This window comes from Pinus tabuliformis, chromosome 6 (genome assembly GCF_031772625.1).
Source record: "Pinus tabuliformis cultivar Carrire ecotype Pingquan chromosome 6, CPIR1, whole genome shotgun sequence".
NCBI classification, from domain to species: domain Eukaryota; kingdom Viridiplantae; phylum Streptophyta; class Pinopsida; order Pinales; family Pinaceae; genus Pinus; species Pinus tabuliformis.
The window spans coordinates 807,406,144-807,420,874 of record NC_142292.1 but is presented as its reverse complement, the minus strand read 5'-3'; the positions used below and the strand labels follow the sequence as shown (position 1 = coordinate 807,420,874).

At 34.5% G+C, this 14,731-nt stretch overlaps 1 protein-coding gene across 1 annotated transcript; it reads right to left on the bottom strand.

The window, feature by feature from the left end:
* Positions 1-11,911: 11,911 nt before the first annotated feature.
* Positions 11,912-14,678, bottom strand: LOC149261263 (cellulose synthase A catalytic subunit 5 [UDP-forming]-like). Its single transcript, XM_089368342.1, has 7 exons — positions 14,580-14,678; positions 14,363-14,464; positions 13,705-13,934; positions 13,494-13,612; positions 13,156-13,346; positions 12,660-13,007; positions 11,912-12,478 (listed from the first exon to the last, which is right to left on the bottom strand). Exons 1-7 carry the CDS (start codon positions 14,676-14,678, stop codon positions 11,912-11,914), a joined length of 1,656 nt encoding a protein of 551 aa, XP_089224468.1.
* Between the last annotated feature and the right edge of the window lie 53 nt (positions 14,679-14,731).

Sequence of the window (14,731 nt, the reverse complement as noted above, 5' to 3'; positions counted from 1 at the left end):
GCTACTAGATCCTGTTACAGGAGAATAAATAAAAGTACTTTCTCAAAAAGGTTTGTCGAAGGGAAATGCCATGAGGTACACCTTCAATTACTTAAAGGTCCCATCATTACCACATCATGAAGCTCAAAAAATGTGACACACATAAACAATACAATATGCATAGATATTGTTTGTGCAGTCGAGCCCACCTTTTCTATCGGATGTAGAAAACTCTTGAGACAACATTGTAAAGAATAGAACATGTACCAACAATTCTACATGCATAGATAGTCGTTGTGAGGCTGAGACCACCTTCTCCCTCTTTTCTAAATAATCCCTAGACAAATGGGAATAGATTGAACAAGATCCAACTCGCACACAAGAGTTCACCGGTCATTATGTTTCCATGAAGTATTGACTTAACCAGACCGTGCATCAATCCTGATATGTTGAACAAAGAATACACTGTTGGGATGATGAATATAGAAGAATCATCAAAGATAAAATTTCCCCATGTTATTTCACTTGTAGAACCATTGTCGTCATCAACTGTCTTTGGAGAGATCAAGAATGTATCTCCCTTGAGTCCTAAAAGGATGAGAAAAACCTCAAAAGTTGCAACTACATCAAAAGTGAGTATGACGATCATCCACATGCACATGTTTTTCAACCACTATCTCCTATAAATGCCTAACCATTTTCTCTGAACCAAGATCAATATTAATTGCAACCAAAGATAAGGATGAAGGGAATGAATTCTATAGCTAATATCTGCGATGGGATCCCTAATTTTAGTATGTAATTATCAAAACTGGCTTTCATAGGTATAGAAATAATTCGTGTGCATAATAATTTCCTCTATAATTTCATGATATTGGAAATTTAAACATAGTTACCCATATAATTTGATGGGTTGAGGTGGATGGCGTCTGGAAGCCCTGGATGGTTTTTGATTGATGTATTCTATGAGATCCCACATTCATTCTTGGAATATGGCGTGAGGGTGAATGGATCAAGAGAGATTTTGCTCAGCCATTCTACGGTCGAGTGGAATGTGAAAGTCTCATCCCGGGTTTCGATTTTGCATCAGTAGTGAAGGGTTATTTATCCTTGTATCTCTATGAGCATCATGATGGATTATATGGCTATGATTTCATTGGGATTTATGTCCCTACTATATTGGTTATGTATGTATTTTATGACAACAATTATGTATGGCTCTCATCTTGTTATTACTTATTATTTAATGATAAATTGGTCTATGAACTAATGGATGAAATGACAACTAATGTGATAAGGAGAAAAATGCTTCATAGCAAATCTCAGATAAGTATGAAACCCCTATGCTCAAATATGTTATTTACACCTGTAGGTTGCATATTTACTAAGTGTTTGACAAAATTCCTGTCATGGTTAGGCTTGGTTAGGTCAAGCCCTCAATCAAGTTTTGTGTTAGAAGCTTTTCCTTGGTGTCATTTATTGTCTTGGAAAGTCTCATCAAGTTTTGGGCATTGGTTTAGAGACTAGCCCTAAAAAAGTGGCTTAAATCTTGTAGTCTTTGGCACAGAACTAGCTGATAGAGACTACAATCTCTCCCTTGCATGCACTGTGGGAGCGACTATAGCTTTACAGTTGCATGTGTGCCTTTTCATGGGAGCGAATATGGGTTTAATTCATGTAAATATTAGGCTAACTCGGGGATTGGGCACCTAGAGTGGTGGATTAGCTCTTGGGGCCTTAATGCACTTGAGAGAGGTCTGTGTGTTGTGTTTCCATCGATTCCATCTCCGTAAGGTTACCTAGGAGGTTGAATCATATCATAGTAGCCTCTCATCACATGTTTACCCAGGCTAGCCGGTTGCTTGGGTAGATGTGGGAGAAGGGTGTTACACTCTTTGTGATGGTTCATATTCCACATTGTAACTCTTATGAATTAGGTGTCTAACATTCTCCACCTTAATTCGAAAGGGTGTATGTGAATACAAGTAGAGAGATTAGAACAATTTCCAATGGATACAAGTGCTCTCTAAATTTATTGGTTTAAGGAATACCACAAACAAAATGGGTAGAAAAAGTCAAAGTCTTATACTAAAAGGTGGTTTAAGGCTAACCACAAACTTTGGAACTCAACTCTAATGCTCAAAAATTCTTCAAGCATTTCCAAATTGGTCTAGAAGTTGATGTGTTTTGTTGATTGGAAATGCTCACAAACAATGATTTGAATGTGGCTACAAACTATTGGAACTTGGCTTTAAGGCTCAGAAGTTCTAGAACATTTCCTGAATTATATGGAAGTTGATGTCTTCTGCTAATTGAAAGTGCCCATAAATGGTGATTTGAAGATTACTGCAAATTGATGTTAGTTTGAAGATGGCCAAAAACTGAATCTTGCTCATGTATTTGAATCTTGCTACAACTCTTTCTTTAGCTCATGAATGAGGCTCTTCTTCTAGCTACGGATCAAGCTCACGTGATAGGACTTCAAAATAAGTAGCTAACTATTAATTCCTCCCATATTTGATACAAGGTGAGAATATGAAAATATCTCCACTGTAAGATGTGTTAATACTTGTGAGTGAATTCTACAGTTGACTGATATATCTTCTTAGATGTTGATGATTGTTTCCAAGAAGAGATCCATCCAAGGTGAGTCTTTGATCTTGCAGGATTCCTTGTGACTAGAACATCTATTTAAATGATGAGTATAACTTCCGCATTGCTCACAAGGGTGAAGATAAAAACATCGATCTTTCATGTGGCTTATTTGATGACAATGTTGACATTTGAGAATCTTATGTGGAAGTGGAGCGAGTGAAGATAATTTTTGTTGAAGAAGCTCAACACTTTGAAACTAGATTGGTTTGGAGTAGTCTAGAATGGGAAAGATCACTAATATGAGATTCATTTTGTGCTTGTTGTTGATGACCTATTCCCAATGTATGATGATGGGATTGGGAAGTGAATTGTGAATTTCTACATCTTCATTTGAATTTTCTCTCAAATGGATGCCATTGATTTGATCATGTGTTCGTTGTTTATGGGAATCAATCTCAAATAAAGAATTTCTCTTAACAAGGACCAATTCAAAATGTTGATTCCTTTGTTGTAATTCATCTCGTTGAAGCTAGGACTCAAGTTGGAGAAATTCAATCGTGTCCTGTGACCCTTGTAAATAAGCTAGAATATTGGTGAGAGTGGCTTAGTTGATTTTGACCATGTCATCAATAGTAGAGAGTATTAGAGTATTCAATAGCTCTAATAAATCATAAATTCCAACCATTATCTTCAACAATTCAAGCTCAACAATTGAATGGAGTCAACTTCCACCAAAATTTTCTCTTCAAGCCTAATAAGGAAGAGCTATGGACAAAATTTGAAATTCCATATTGAAAATTAGTAGCTAATGTGACTAGATCCTCCATAGACACATCAACAAGCACATTGGAGAATATGAAGATTTATAGAAGTTAGAGATTAAGTGGATCTTTCGTTGGAGTGAAATGGTGGATTAGCATTCCTCACCAACTACAAGATGACAAATGGATGGTTTAAATCCTTAGATCAAACAAACTGACCAACTTCTCAATCCTCCAATTTCACTGCGCTCTAAACATAGATAGTTTTGATCCTTTACCACAAAATGGAGTGAAGGTGCTTGATTTTCCCACACAAAGTTGCAAGCTTATGTTGGCACTATTACTATCGTTCTGCTTCATAAGGAAATAATTGATCTTCTTCATGATCTCCTACAATAGCTACCTTGGTAAGATTTCCATTTTATCTTGCATCTTAGTAATGCTTTGTATACTACCACATCCTCACCTACAACTGAAAAAATAGCATTGTTAAATTCTCACTAGGTGCATCATTGCCCAAGGTGAAAAAACAACAAAGGAGAGTTGAGGTATGTTAGTGGTGGTTATTTATTTCAAAGCTCAGGAAAAAAATGGAAGTTTGAGGGCTATGATGAGAGTAGGTTTTCTTCCACTATGGGAACTTACAAATGTGGAAGAAGTAGATTAAACAAGTGACACACAATTCTTCACAAATGAAGGATGTCTACAATTCGATTAGTTGTATGAACAGAAGAATGAGAGGCTCATTTTTGTGTAAAAATTTAGACTTAAAGCAATAATTGAGGAAATTAATTGGTGGTACTATGTAATCCCACGAAAAATAACAAAGGATCCAAAACTTAACAATCAATGGTTAGACTATAGTAGTTGTCATCATAAACTCAAATCCTGGCAAATACTTAAGAGATTGCTTTGTAAGTTATGCATTATCTTAGGAATGAAGTTCAATCACAATATTTTGTATGAAGTATGAAGACTCGTGGCTTAAATTTCAAGGTGATTTCATGATTATGAGCCCAATCTTTGTGGGCAATCTGCCATGGACTTGTGAAGGGGAACCAAAACCCTTGTATAAGCATAATAACACCCCCTAAGCTCCATAAATTAGAGGAATTCCATCAATTTTTTTCCACTTGAAAACCCTACATCTCAACCATGTATTTGTAGGTGTAACATGGAAAATTGAAGAAGAATTTCCCATAATGCTTCAAGAGGCCATGGAATGTCCATTAAATTTAATGTAGAAATTCCTTATAGAATCAAACTTCATATTGTAATATGCTAAAACAATTGACTTGAATCTACTCTACTCATCAGCGAAAGTGATAAATGATCAATAAAATCACAAAGCATAAAGGAGAAAGAGTTCAATCACAAATAACACAATAATTTTATGGGGAAAACCACAACTAAAAACCCTTGCTATCTATATATTGCATTAATCAGAAAATATGAGAATATTACAATGATTTGATCAAGCCCAAGCAACCTCTGCACTATCTCTATCTCACTGCTTCCCAGACAAGCTCAAGCTAATACTTAGCCAATTTTGTTGCCTGCTAAGCTCCTATTTCCTTGCGCAATTTCCTTGGGAATTAGCCCATATTTAATTGGGAAATTCCACAAATATGAATTGTGCAATCCTCATAGGCCTTCCTCTAATTACATGCACCACCTGTACAATTCAGATGATTATACAACTGATAGTACATTGTCCCTGAACTCCAATTTCAACTGGGTGTTTCTTTGATCTGACATGGATGAGTTAATTATGAGTGAATCTTCAGTTTACTAGTTGATTAGTGCACCCCACTATTGGATCTCCCGCTAATTCCTCCATCAGTTGGAACTAGTTTAACTGACTTTATCTTAGTTAAACTGAGTTAAATAATTACAACTGAAAATAAAATCAATAAGGCTCCTAAAAAGTAGGAGACATTCTACATGACTTTAGTTAGACTCACAACTCAAATCAACTGAGCCAACTAAGTCAAATTAACTTAGTTAACTATTACAAGTTGTCATGAGATGTGGAATTACAATTTAATTCCTAATTTAATCCAAGGAAAAAATTAAATTAGGATCTTCTTGTTGCATTTTCAACATTTAACACATTGCATCAACACATGACTATCACATCATTTTCAAACCTTCAATGTTATTATTTTGGTGGTAACATATTTGGACAACACTTTGCTCATATGACTATTGCACCAACAAAGAAATGGTCATGGGAGACGAAGTCTGAAATGAGTGTGAGGGTTATTTGCAAGAGAGGGAACATGTTGATTCTATATGATAATGGAAGGAGCACCCAACAAAGTAATAAATTCATCAAATCCATGGCTCACAGATCTAAAGGCCACAAAACCCGTGGTAGATCTAATAACGCTATTAGAATGAGCCTAATTGAACATCATAGATGAAGGAATAAACATGGTGCATTTCATTAAACAAATGTGCATATAAATAAATTTATTGTGACCATTAGATTCATATTCCAAGGTCCCTTAGACTCCTAGTGATGGTTCATAACCCTTATGAATTAGGTTTCTAACAATTCTTGTAGCAAATTAACTTCGATAATATCCTAAAAACATAGTTTGGACAATCAAGATTTGAGGAGCCAAATGAACATATATTATGAACATGTGTCTAAGGGAGATAGCGCTTGGAAACTAGTTTCCAACCAAACTTGATTCACCTCATTTTGATGTTGGCTGCAAAAGTTACACTCAAAATATAAACTACTTGTCATTAAATTTACATGATGATAATCCTATAGCTGGAATGTTTGATAGCATATTTCACATTTCAAATCATTTCATCTTCAAAACCTATTTATAAGGGAGATAAAAGTCAAGTCTTGATCCAGATTGGATTATTATATTGTTTGTCATCCATCTCGATGCTTTCAGAGTGGGAAAAGTGGAGGAATAAGCTCTCATGACCATTTTTATTGGCGGAACCCAGTTTGGAAAATTGGGGTCTGAAACCTTCTTAAAGCATTTTTAGGCATAAAATGACGTTTTTTGGGAGGTAAAACTGTGTTGTTTGAATGTAACACCCTTTTCTCCTATTCTACACACAAATAACTTTCCATTGATGTAAGAATCACATCAATCAAAGTCCACATGCGAAAGTTATGTCACTTAGAAGTTGACCTTCATGTTTTCACCACCATGATTCAATAGGATGTCACGTCGACCCCCATTGTTCATGGAAAATGGGTTAGCCACATGATTATGATTAGAAGAATATAGAAGAGTCTATATTGTAACTCTGGTTAAGAGTTGAGGTAGTCAAAGCTAACCACAAGTAGGCTATCGAGTTGTGTTATAACCAGACCATTAGGAGGGAAAAGGGTTCCATTCTTTTGAATGGATTTGTTCCATAACTGAGCAACAAATAGTTGAGAGGGATAGGATGTAGAGAAATCAGAGAGTATTTGTGCACTTTAGTTTCCCACCAGCCACATGCCATACTTCTTTGTACTAGCAACCATATTTCCATTCAAAAAAATAGAGCAAAGAGACCTCACCCTCTAGTTGGGTTTTTCTCCCTAAAGGGTTTCTGAGGTCATATATTGTGTCAAATGTGTGTGTATGATATTTTTATTTTGTTGTTCTCTATAATTTTATGCATAATTTTAAACTACATGCATGCACTATTAACAGTAAATTTATATATCCAAAAATCTAATAAAGTTATAATAATGTAAAATTTTAGATTTTAAATATATTTTTATCATATATGTTGTGATGAATTGTCCAATAGAATATCCATGAAAGTTTACATATCATAGTGGTATAATAACATGTTTCTTTGGGTGTATCATGGATATTTGAATGGGATCTAGATCAGTTGGGCCAAAAGTCATAAAACCCTAATCATGGCCGACGAATCTATGAATAACCCTCATGATCCTGTAGAAGAGAGGTTTTCACAGTTGGAACAACAAGTTGTTGATGTAAATCGTATTGTAAATCTCCACATTGCGGCCCTAAGCAATAAGCTTGGGATATTTGGAAGATGGGGTTCCAAATGTAGAGGATAAATAAGAAGGATGATCAGGCGATTGGGAAGAAATGGAAGGCCAACTGAAAAAAGAACACAAAAAAGATCAACCCAGTTCGAGTGTTGTGAATCAATCACAACCCCTATTTAAAATGGAAGTAAAGGTCAATATCAAGCCATATGATATCAATGTTTTGAAGCTAAATCACTAGTTGCGAAAACTAGAAGCGTATTTAAGTGTCCATCAAATTGAGGAAGAATAGAAGATTTCATTTGCACAACTGAAATTATAGGGTCATGCCTTAACTTAGTGGGAAAATTGCACAAAGACATTAAGGTTGGAGGGAGAACCTCTCATGACTAAGTGGGAGGACTTCAAAACCCTCATAAAGTCACATTTTTACCCTATTGGGTATGTAGAGAACTAGTGGATTCGGTGGCACTACTTTAGACAAAAGTCAGGGAAAAGTGTGCAAGAATATACCACAAAGTTAAAAAAGATGGTCATAATGCTGGGTATCTTCCCAAAAAACCCATATTTACTCCTCAAGTATTTGGGGGTCTACACTGCCATTTGTAAGAGCAAGTGATGTTGTTCAAGCCCAAATCGATGGATGAGGCTTGTGTACAGGCACAATACCTAGAGAACATAGGCCTGAAGAAAGCACAATTAAGTGGATCGAAGCAGAAAGAACAACAAGATGCTTCTAAGGAGGGGAAGAAGAAGCGGAAAGGGGAAAGATAACATGATGACAACCACAACACACCAATGCAAAGATCCCATCAACCACTGCAACATTGATGACCATACCAAGGAGAAGTGTTGGAAGTTGCATTCATAGATTAACCCGAAGAACAAAATGAAAGACAATAGAAGTTCAAAATCTCATGGCCACTAATTTGAGCAACCAAGTTGAAAGTAGCTCAGACGTGGATGAGAAGATATTATGTACATCAGTGCAGAAGGAGGTGAATCTAAGTAGCCTTCAACAATAGGAAGAGAAAGAATGACCAAATTCTTCCATGTAAAAATACAGGTCAAGAAGACCAAGGCTCTGTTTTTGTTCATTTATTTTAGAGTGTGTGTGTGTGCGCGCACATACACAAAACACACTAAATAGAAATAGAAATTGACATGTAAACTAAAACCAATGCATTAGAAATTAAATAGAAATAAAAATTGACAATGGAAGTAATGTTTTAGGAATTAACATGTGCACTAAAAACAACATATCTAAACACATGCTTTTAAACGAGTTTCTATACATTGTGTTCAATGCACATTTTTCATCACATTATTACTTAATTACTTTGTTTTTATTCAACTTACTCCTCAAGTAACTCTTAAAATATACTTTTGAATAATGCTCTCTATATTTTTAACCAACTAAGAAAACTAAGCAGATTGTGGAAAATTAAATAATTAAACTCATCCTATATATATATTTATATACATATTTTTCATCATCTACAAATTGTGTAATTGCATTAAAATCTAAAAGATAGATATTGGCATTTATACTTCTCCATAATCGTCTTTACTTTCAAGCACTTAAGAAAAGTGAATAAATTTCAAATAATAAAAGTAATTTTTTAAAAAGATAGATTGACATTGATTATTCATAATACCCTATATTTTTAACCAGTTGAGGAAAATAAAAATTCAAATAACTAAATTAATGTTAATCACAAACATGTTGTTTATTTACAAATTTTGCATAAATACTCATGACTAAAATCATCATAAATCCATATCTATCAAACATCAAGAGATTTTTTTTGAAGCATAAACATTTCCTTAATTTTACACTTACAAAATTTGGTCAGTCTCTTAACATTGAATAAATCCAAAATTAATATATATATATGTGTTAAATTATTTGTTTAATATTTCACATATTAACTCAAAAACCCTTATCTATACTAAAACAAGAACACTAGTTCAAATCCCTAGTAATATAATAACACTAATTCGTAGCGGCTAAGATTATGCAAGTCCAATAGCATAACGTTTTCTGTTTTGGACTTGCATAACATTGTATGTTTTGGCATACACTAGTTCAAACCATGTTATCTATAATAAAGTAATAACACTCATTTCCAGTTGTTAAGATTATGAAAGTCCAATGGCTTAACATTTTATGTTCTATAACATTGTCAATTCTGTTGTACACTAGTTCAAAACCTATTATCTATAATAAAGTAATAACACCCATTTCTACTTATTAAGATTCTCATATTTGTTCAAACCTTTTTATTAACAAATTAAAAAAAAAAAAATTGTCATTTTAAATTTTAATAATATAATCTATAGAAACTATATTTCAGGAATTGAATCTAATTATATACTTAAAAATACATTTTAAATAACTTAAATTGAAATGATATAAAAAAATTATATTATCTAATTTTGAAAAACAAATTGTAATACCAGAAATTATATTATCTGATTCTGGAAAAAATAAAATAAAAACATCTAATTCTGAAAAAGTTATGATCTGATTCTGAAAAAAGTAAAATGAAAACATCAAATTCTGAAAAACCAAAGTAAAACATCCAATAGATCTGAAAAAGTAAAATAAAAACATCCAATTCTGAAAATTATGAAAAAGTAAAGTAAAAACATCCAATTCTGAAAAGTAAAGTAAAAGTAAAATGAAAACATTTAATTCTGACAAAGTAATGTATGGTCTAATTCTGAAAAATAAAGTAAAAACATCCCATCATGGATGGAATTTGAGGGGCTTCACTAGGTGAATTGCTTGTCAAATTACAGTTAATTTTTTATAAAACTGTTACTATTCTTTGTTGAAATTGTGAAAATAGGTTAAGAAATTCACCATTATCAAATTTAACAAGTGACTCTATTTTGAAATTCCAATTCTGTATTAATAAATCTAAAAAATAAAATAAAAATATCCAAATTAAAAAAATAAAAATAAAAACATCCCATTCTGAAAAATGTATGATGTAATTCTGAAAAATAAAATAAAAACATCCCATTCTTTTACATCTCATATTTACTAACGATGGTTTCCAACTGTTACATGTATATGTTCTGCCATCGCAGAGGTGAGAGTTATTTGTGTGTCGTTTTTCAGGTAATTCTGTTTCATCTCCAGTCAAACTGCCGTACCAACGTCGTGGTATTTTTCCATTGATACGTGAAAGCCTATAACTGCCGTGCCCGATTGGACTATACTCATTAAGCACCAACAGTTCTGCAAATGCCAAGCAAGTAGCCAATTCGCATGGAATGATTACCACACAGAGCACCAAGGGAACAGGAAATAGGATATCAAATGCATAATTTGTGTCGTTTGATTCATGAAGGAGGATTTTCTGAGGCAATGGCAGATCCAGAGGGTCTTGTTTGGCAGGTTTTTAATGCAGCTTGAAATGTTCTCGATAATGAAAAATTGTTCTTGCTGAAGCTAACTGTGGTATGGAAGTTCTAAAGTTTTAAAGATGCAGGGGAGACAGTTCTAGAGATTCCCGTCTATCAACTGCTGGATTGTCAACATGAAATAAAACGAGGAGACTCCGAGCTGATCAATCCAAGGAGACTCCTTTACATAAGGAGCTGATCAATCCAAGACAAAGTGGGAAGGACTACAATGCATAGATGGATGCCATCATCTCATGACACTCGATAATCATGACAAAAAACATAAAGAAGCTCATAACATATAGAAATAGAAGAACGAGACTCCTTTACATGAGGAGCTGATCAATCCAAGACTCATGCAGAATCGCCTTTTAATGCATATTAGCCGCACACATTGTCAATATCCCAATCAGTCAAAACATGTCAATTAACAGACCATATGTCATGACAAATCACAATCCCTTGCAACATTTAATCAGGAAAACATTTCAATTGGCAAACCAGCCCTGACAAATCTCAATCCTAACAGCATTTAGACGAGAAAACATGTCAATAACGTTGGAAAAAATAGAAGAAAATAGAGAGAGCTATTACACACAACACAAATCACATGTTTTTATTGATCACACAGGCATCATATATAGGAATATATGATACTTCTAGATCTGAATAGTGGATCTAAATTACTAACAATAACGAGTACAACTATTAATTTAAGAACTACGCAATTACAACTACTAAAAATAACTAGTACAACTATTAACTTAGGAACTCACACAGTTACAATTAACGACAACTTGGAAATCATGGAAACATTACTTCCACTAATAACAAACCAAACTAACAAATCTCAATCATAAATATTTCTCACAATCGTTTGTAAATATGCCATAATGTTTATATTGTGTGCTACTAGATCCTGTTACATTGTGTGCTACTAGATCGTGTTACAGGAGAATAAAAAAAGAGTACTTTCTCAAAAAGGTTGTTACAGGAGAATAAATAAAAGTACTTTCTCAAAAAGGTTTGTTGAAGGGCAACGCCATGAGGTTCACAACCTTCAATTACTTAAAGGCCCATCATTGCCACATCATGAAGGTAAAAAAAAATGTGACATGCATAAACAATACAATATGCATAGATATTCTCTGTGCAGCCGAAACCACCTTTTCTATCGGCCGTAGAAAACCCTTGAGACAACATTGTAAAGACTGTAAAGAATAGAACATGCACCAACAATTCTATATGCACATATAGTCGTTGTGAGGCCGAGACCACCTTCTCCCTCTTTTCTAAATAATCCCCGGACAAATGGGAATAGATTGAACAGGATCCAACTCACTAACAAGAGTTCACCGGTCATTATGTTTCCGTGAAGTATTGACTTAACCAGACCGTACATCAATCCTGATATGTTGAACAAAGCATACACTGTTGGGATGATGAATATAGAAGAATCATCAAAAATAAAATCCCCCCCTGCTGTTTCACTTGCAGAACCATTGTCGTCATCAACTGACTTTGGAGAGATCAAGAATGTATCTTCCTTGAGTCCTAAAAGGTTGAGCAAAACCTCAAAAGTTGCAACTACATCAGAAGTGAGTATGACGATCATCCACATGCGCATGTTGTTCCACCATTGTCTCCTATAAATGCCTAACCATTTGCTCTGAACCAAGCTCAATATGTAATTGCAACCAAAGATAAGGATGAAGGGAATGAATTCCACAGTTAATACCTGCAATGGGAACCCCAATTTTAGTATGTAATTATCAAAACTGGCTTTCATAGGTAGAGAAATAATTCATGTGCATAACAATTGCCCCTGTAATTTCATGGTATTGGAAATTTAAACACAGTTACCCTATACTTTCTTGAAATGAGAAAAATTAACAAGAAATATGTTGACTAAACATTACCTTAGGAATGAAATGTTTGCCAAGGAGCAAGCTGACTGTGGGAAGTAGTCCATAAACCATAAGAGGTAGGGAGTAAAGAGCATGGGAACAAAAATGGATATAAGCAAGTCTCTGCAGGAAATTCAAGTTTGCATATCCGCCAAATAGTGGGCAGTTTTTACTCAGCAAAATTTCTAACATTCCTTTAGACCACCTTTTACGTTGCTCCAAGACATCTCCCAATTTTGATGGAGCAGTGCCTATGAAAGCTGGGTTGTAAGGACAACAATACACTGATCTCCACCCTTTGCGGTGCATCTTGTATCCTGTCAAAATATCCTCAGTGCATGATCCATACATCCATCCCACCTACAAAACAAATTTGTTGAAGTCAGTTTATTTTTACGATTATTTTGGCATTTGCTAAAAGTTCCTTCAAAAGGAGAAGAAAACACAAAATTCAGAAATTTCCCCATCTTAACAGTGATGTTCTTTGCTTAGAAACCATGAGTCTTACCTCTTCACCCCATTTAGTATCCACCTCATAGTTGGTACTGATCAACTGCAGAATATCCTTGGTTGAATAGTTTAAAGATTCTGAACTTGCAACGCCAATGGCACTGACAACTGATGCAAGAAAAGTTGGGTTCTCACCAAACGTTTCATTCAAGGTTTCGTATGATATTTTAGACTTCTGATGATAAAACCCTGGAGCTTCATGTTAAAAATAAAAACCATTAAACTCGATCTCTGGACCAAGAGAAGGAAACTGACATTTAAAAAGAGTAACAGTAAAAAGTATATAATAAGCTTCAGACTGAATTTGAAAGAATTAATGATCTGGGTAGTTGCAACCTGTTGGTTTTGCATGGCTGTTGGCAGACTGTGACCTTGGTTTACTTCCAAAAAGAGCTTTTCTCCTGTGAACACAACCAGTACCGAAGTAAACAGGGCCCTGAAGCCCATCTAATCCTCTTATGACCACCTGCAGTGTGCATTACAATATCTCCCTATTTAGTGTTAGAAAGATTGAAATTTTTGCAATAATACTTCATCGGAGAAAGACAGAAAACTTACATCAAAAGTGAAGGACATCTTGGTGCCATAAATATCATGTTCATCAATGCCACTAAAATGCTGTGGGAACTGTACAAAGCTGACACGATCCTCTTCTTGGATATGAGGGTCAAGATGGAAGCACATAGCGTGAAGAAGAGCCTTTGAGTTATTGACGTACATGTCACAGTCCAGGTTTAATATGAACGGACTGTTTGTGATGACACCAGACACTCTTGCCTGCGTGGTGAGGATTTTATTATAAAAATAGACAAAACAGAAACTAGCACAGATCCAACCAAGAGGTTTGCTTTGATTAGTATCTCTTCAGTGGATTGCAGATTTTGGAATGGAAGGGTTGGGGAGAAAGGTTAAATAATTGAATTTAAGGTTAGATTTAGAAAAATCTAAACAATTATACATATATATTTTTCTTTTAAATTTTTCAGTACATTAAAATTATTATAAAATAGATGACTAGATTGCAGATTTTCAAAAATCATAAAAACCTAAACAGTAAATAGTAGCAAAATCACTGAAATCAAATTCTAAAAAATTCTTAAAATTTAAAAATTTAAAAATAAATAAAAAATCAATTAATAAATACCCACTTATCCTCCAGACATTTAGGTCAAAATTTGAATGAAGAACGGTCTAGTGATTCTTACCAGGGAATTCAAGGCACCCGCCTTATAATGATGCTTCCAACCAGGCCTCTTTTCACGGGAGACGTAAATTAATCGAGGCAGATCAACCCATTGGTCGAAACTCTATTTCCACAGTAAGTGCGACCGTTTTAGGAAATTGCTGTGTCGTCTAGATTTAATTTTTAATCCCTCCATTTAACATCATTGAATCAAAGAAGCGAAAATTCACATGAAATACCTTTACCAGTCCGGGATGATTGCCAATTTCAATTGTCTGATTACCCGACAGCTCGTCAAACATCTCCTGCACTTCTGTGGGCACCTGACCACACTCCATGGCTCTGCTTATATCGAATTTCACTTTTTCATATTCTTGCTGCCAAAGAAAAA

Excerpts from the sequence above, each read along its gene's own strand:
- LOC149261263 (XM_089368342.1), bottom strand. The coding sequence starts at position 14,678 with ATGGAGTGTGGTCAGGTGCCCACAGAAGTGCAGGAGATGTTTGACGAG. Across the intron at positions 13,935-14,362 it reads CGGGTGCCTTGAATTCCCTG|GCAAGAGTGTCTGGTGTCAT; the intron begins GTAAGAATCACT and ends CTCACCACGCAG. Across the intron at positions 13,347-13,493 it reads CAGCCATGCAAAACCAACAG|GGTTTTATCATCAGAAGTCT; the intron begins GTTGCAACTACC and ends ATGAAGCTCCAG.